This window comes from Protopterus annectens, chromosome 5.part0 (assembly GCF_019279795.1).
Source record: "Protopterus annectens isolate FY-2018-M chromosome 5.part0, PAN1.0, whole genome shotgun sequence".
In the NCBI taxonomy this organism is placed as follows: Eukaryota; Metazoa; Chordata; order Ceratodontiformes; family Protopteridae; genus Protopterus; species Protopterus annectens.
In genome coordinates, this window is record NC_056735.1 from 25,176,570 (window position 1) to 25,181,522 (window position 4,953).

At 46.9% G+C, this 4,953-nt stretch overlaps 1 protein-coding gene across 1 annotated transcript; it reads left to right on the forward strand.

Annotated features, from left to right (window-relative positions):
* Positions 1-3,054: 3,054 nt before the first annotated feature.
* LOC122802009 (uncharacterized protein K02A2.6-like) lies at positions 3,055-3,948 on the forward strand (the record flags this gene model as incomplete). The annotated part of the gene is made up of 1 exon (XM_044071757.1): positions 3,055-3,948. A coding segment is annotated over exon 1 (894 nt), but the record flags the coding sequence as incomplete, so codon positions are not given.
* Between the last annotated feature and the right edge of the window lie 1,005 nt (positions 3,949-4,953).

Here is a 4,953-nt window from a genome sequence, read left to right on the forward strand (position 1 = left end):
ATGAGTGGAAGGTTAGATATACGGTGGTAGCTGTCAAAGGTATGAGAGTCATAAGATGGCTTCTTAATGGTAGGTGTGACAAAGGCCTCTTTCAAGACCAAAGGTAAAAACCCAGACTTCAGTGAAGAAATCATAATCTGAAATATTACTGGGCCAAGAACATCAAATCTGCCCAAGACTAATCTAGATGGGCAAGGTAATTGTCCACCTAATGAAAGCACATAGGTGGTTGGTTGTAGTATTCGGGCTGGTAATGTTGTTATTGCACTGTAGGGGTGCTGTGGGGAATTCAACATGTAGTGTTGGTTCTGTATTCTCTGGTAACTTGTTGTTTCCGGTGTATGGATGACTTGCAGAAGTTGTGAACATGTAGCATGGGTGCGCACCTGAAGGCTCTTAATAAAGAAAGGCCTGACAACTCCAGAATCGTGTGGTCTCCCTTATTTACCAGGATATCACATATTGGCGATGAGGATGGGATGCCTCCGAGTCCGCTGCGAGTGAAACGGTGGGGAGCAGTTAATGTCGGACGACGAAGAGACTGGGCCTGCCGGAGTTATGTCTGGTTCCATGTTGGGGTCGCTGGTGGCATACGACTGTCAGACACAGACTTGGGAGGAATATTGTGAAGTGTTGGAACATTTTTTTGAAGCAAACCAGATAATGGATGCGGGCCGGAAGCGAGCCATACTGCTGAGCTCGGTGGGGTGCAAGACGTACAGTCTAATGAGGAATTTATTGAGTCCTGATAAACCGGGGGATAAATCGTTCACGGAGTTGACGAGTTTACTTCAGTCCCATTATAACCCGAAGCCGAGTGCAATAGTCCAAAGGTTCAAGTTAAATTCAAGGACTAGAATGGCCAATGAAACGGTAACGGAGTATGTTGCTGTGCTGAGGGAACTGGCACAACATTGTGATTATGGGGACAGACTGACAGAAATGCTACGAGATAGGCTCGTATGTGGCATTGCAGATGACCGCATTCAACGCAGATTGTTAGCGGAGCCTGAGTTGTCGTTTGAAAAGGCCTTGAAGTTGGCACAGGCCATTGAGACAGCGAATAAAGACATTCGTGATTTACAACCAAGAAGCATTGAAGGGGTGGGGAGCAGGAGTGCTACCCCACTGCCAGTGCATAAAGTGGTCATGGAGCATAAATCACAAGGGAAGTCTGGTCAGTATGCTTGTTACAGGTGTGGCGGTGAACATCTGTCACGGAACTGTCGTTTCTTAAATGAAAAATGTCATGCTTGCGGAAAAAAGGGCCATGTGAAGAAGATGTGCCGGTCCATACCCTCTAGGGATCAGCCGAGAAAGGGGGAGGACAAGAACAGTATAAGGGACAAAAAGGGGAACCGAAAAATAAAACGGCAGTATGCACACCACATGCGTGAAGGTACAGATCAACAAACCAGGGAAGCAGAGGAAGTGTTTACTATGTTTAACCTGGAAGAGAAAAGGTTGGGAAGAGTTGATCCCATTATAACCCAGTTGGACTTAAATGGTAAAATGGTGCAGTTTGAAGTGGATACGGGATGTAGTGTGACTGTTTTGTCAAAGGCTGAGTATGGGAAGTTATGGCCAAGAGCAGCTCAGAAGCTGCAGGACTGTTCAGTGACTTTGAAAACATATACAGGTGAAACAGTTCCCACACTAGGGATGGCAAAAGTAACGGTCAAACATAAAGACAACGTCAAACAGTTGCCAGTCATGGTAGTAGCAGGTAACGGACCAAACCTGTTAGGCCGGACGTGGTTAAAGGAGCTGGACATGGGCTGTCTGCAGCTCCATAAAGTAGAACAGCATGGGCTGACCTTGCAAGATGTGCTGGAGAACAACGAAGAAGTGTTCAAAGAGGAACTGGGTACCTGGAAGGGTCCACCAGCAAAGATACACGTTAAAGAAAACGCAACGCCAAGATTTTATAAACCCCGACCCGTACCATATGCCATGAAGAAGAAAGTTGAGATTGAGTTGGAGCGACTCACTAAGCAAGGTATCATTGAATCAGTAAAGTTTTCGGAATGGGCGTCACCCATTGTTCCAGTATTAAAGCCAGATGGTACTGTACGCATATGTGGTGACTACAAGTTAACAGTGAACCAAGTTTCGAAGCTGGAGCAGTATCCATTACCCAAGGTGGAGGATGTATTTGAAAAGCTGACGGGAGGTGAAAAGTTTAGTAAGCTGGACCTCAGTCAGGCATATCAACAAGTAGTTCTGGAAGAAGGGTCAAAGTCATATGTCACCCTTAACACACACAGAGGTTTGTTCCAAGTTAATCGTTTACCCTTTGGGGTTTCCTCTAGTCCAGCGATTTTCCAGAGAATAATGGAGGGACTAGTGGCAGGAATTCCGAAGGTGGCTGTGTATTTAGATGATATCCTGTTGACGGGTAGGAACAATCGAGAGCATCTGGAGACGCTGAACGAGGTGCTGAGACGACTGCGAGAGGCAGGTCTGCGGGTGAAGAGGAGTAAATGTGCTTTCATGGAAAAGGAAGCAGAGTTCCTGGGTTACAAGGTGGATGCATCGGGCCTACACCCCCTGCCAAACAAGGTAAAAGCTATCCAACAGGCACCTGCACCCACAAATGTTACAGAGCTGAAGGCCTACTTAGGCTTACTCAACTATTATAACAGGTTCCTGCCAAATCTGTCAACGCTGTTGGCTCCTTTACATAAATTATTAAGGAAGGAGACCTTGTGGTCGTGGCAAGAGGAACAGGACAGAGCGTTTGAGCAGTCCAAGGAACTAATGCAGTCCTCAGAGGTTTTGGTGCATTACGATAGTCAGAAGGACTTAATTCTGTCGTGTGATGCCTCACCTTATGGATTAGGGGCCGTATTGGCACACCGTATGCCAGATGGACAAGAAAGACCCATCGGGTTCATGTCACGAACTTTAACACCAGCGGAGTCAAATTATTCCCAGCTAGATAAAGAGGGTTTGGCTGTAATGTTTGGAATTAAGCGTTTCCACAAATACCTCTATGGCAGGAAGTTTACTATTTGCACCGATCATAAGCCTTTGTTGTCACTATTCAACGAGATGAAAGCTGTGCCGCAGATGGTGTCTCCCCGCATTCAGAGATGGGCTGTAACCTTGAGAGCTTATGAATATGAGATTGTTTATAAGCCAGGGACACACCATAGCAATGCGGACGCGCTGAGCCGTCTGCCGCTACCGGGGCATCTCAAGGAAGAGGAAACGGAGGACCGAGTGTTGATGATGGAGGACATTACGTTGGTGTCCGCAAAGGAACTGAGTGAATGGACACGAAAAGACCCGGTGCTAGCTAGAGTGTTTCAGTGGGTCCAGCAAGGCTGGCCAATCCAGAAAACTGATCCAGGTTTTCGACCTTATGAGGTGAGGAAAACAGAGCTGAGTGTGCAAGCTGGATGTGTGTTGTGGGGGGCACGAGTGATAATTCCACCCCCAGGAAGACGTGCACTTTTACAGCAATTGCATCAAGGTCATGTGGGCATAACCCGAATGAAGGCCTTAGCACGAAGTTATTTCTGGTGGCCCAAGTTGGACCACGACATTGAAGTCGCTGTGAAAGAGTGTAACACCTGTCAAGAACATCGTAACTTACCTGTGGGGGCACCACTACACCCATGGGAGTGGCCGAGTAGACCTTGGCAGAGACTGCACATAGATTATGCCGGCCCTTTCTTAGGGGCAATGTTTTTGATAATCATGGATGCCCATTCTAAATGGATGGATGCCTATCCAGTCAAAACACCCACTTCTACCACTACCATTGAATGCCTAAGGAAGAGTTTCAGTAACCAAGGACTACCAGAGACTATTGTATCAGATAATGCTTCATGTTTCACGAGTGAAGAGTTCAAGGGGTTTCTGGAAAAAAATGGCATCGTACATGTCACATCGGCACCATACCATGCAGCTTCAAATGGTTGTGCTGAAAGGGCTGTCCAGACCTTTAAAGCAATGATGAAAAAGGCCGGAGAAGGAAGTATGGCAGCCAAAGTGTCAAGGGTGTTATTCAATTACGTACACCCCAGTCTACCAGGTTTGTCACCTGCCGAGATGTTGCAAGGACGGAGGTTAAGGTCAACATTGGACCTGGTGCATCCAAACATCCGAGCTAAGGTAGAGAGGACCCAGTGGAGGCAAAAAGAACATCATGATCGACAAAAAAGAGAGAGAAGTTTCCTGGAGGGAGATGCAGTGATGACGCGAAACTTCAGTTATGGACCTAAATGGATTCCAGGGTTCATTGTCAAAAGTACAGGTCCACTGTCGTACCAGGTGAGGTTGAATGGAGGTTTCTTGGTGAGGAGACATGTAGATCAGATTTTGCGGAGCGAACAGAAGAAGGACTTCCTGAAACTGCAAGCCCCGGAGATACCGTTAGTTTTGGGAGAAGGGCTCGCAGCGGCAGGAGGATCTCAGATCTTGGAGCCTGAGGGAGATCGCCGGAACTCGGAAGGAGAGGTTCCCGAGGATCCAATTGTTCCAGGGATGAACACACCGGTACCAGAGAGGGTAACTGTGACATCCGAGTCACCTAAGGTGGTACCATTGCGCCGTTCTAAGCGTGTGCTGGTTAAACCTAGTTACTTGAAGGACTATCAGTGTTAAAAGTGCATGTATAGATTAACAGTACAACATAGCTCGATTGTATGGTAACCGTGTATTACCTAGCCGATTATTTAGAAATTAAGTGACGTATGTCATAGCTTAAAAGGGGAGGAATGTAGTATTCGGGCTGGTAATGTTGTTATTGCACTGTAGGGGCGCTGTGGGGAATTCAACATGTAGTGTTGGTTCTGTATTCTCTGGTAACTTGTTGTTTCCGGTGTATGGATGACTTGCAGAAGTTGTGAACATGTAGCATGGGTGCGCACCTGAAGGCTCTTAATAAAGAAAGGCCTGACAACTCCAGAATCATGTGGTCTCCCTTATTTACCAGGATATCAC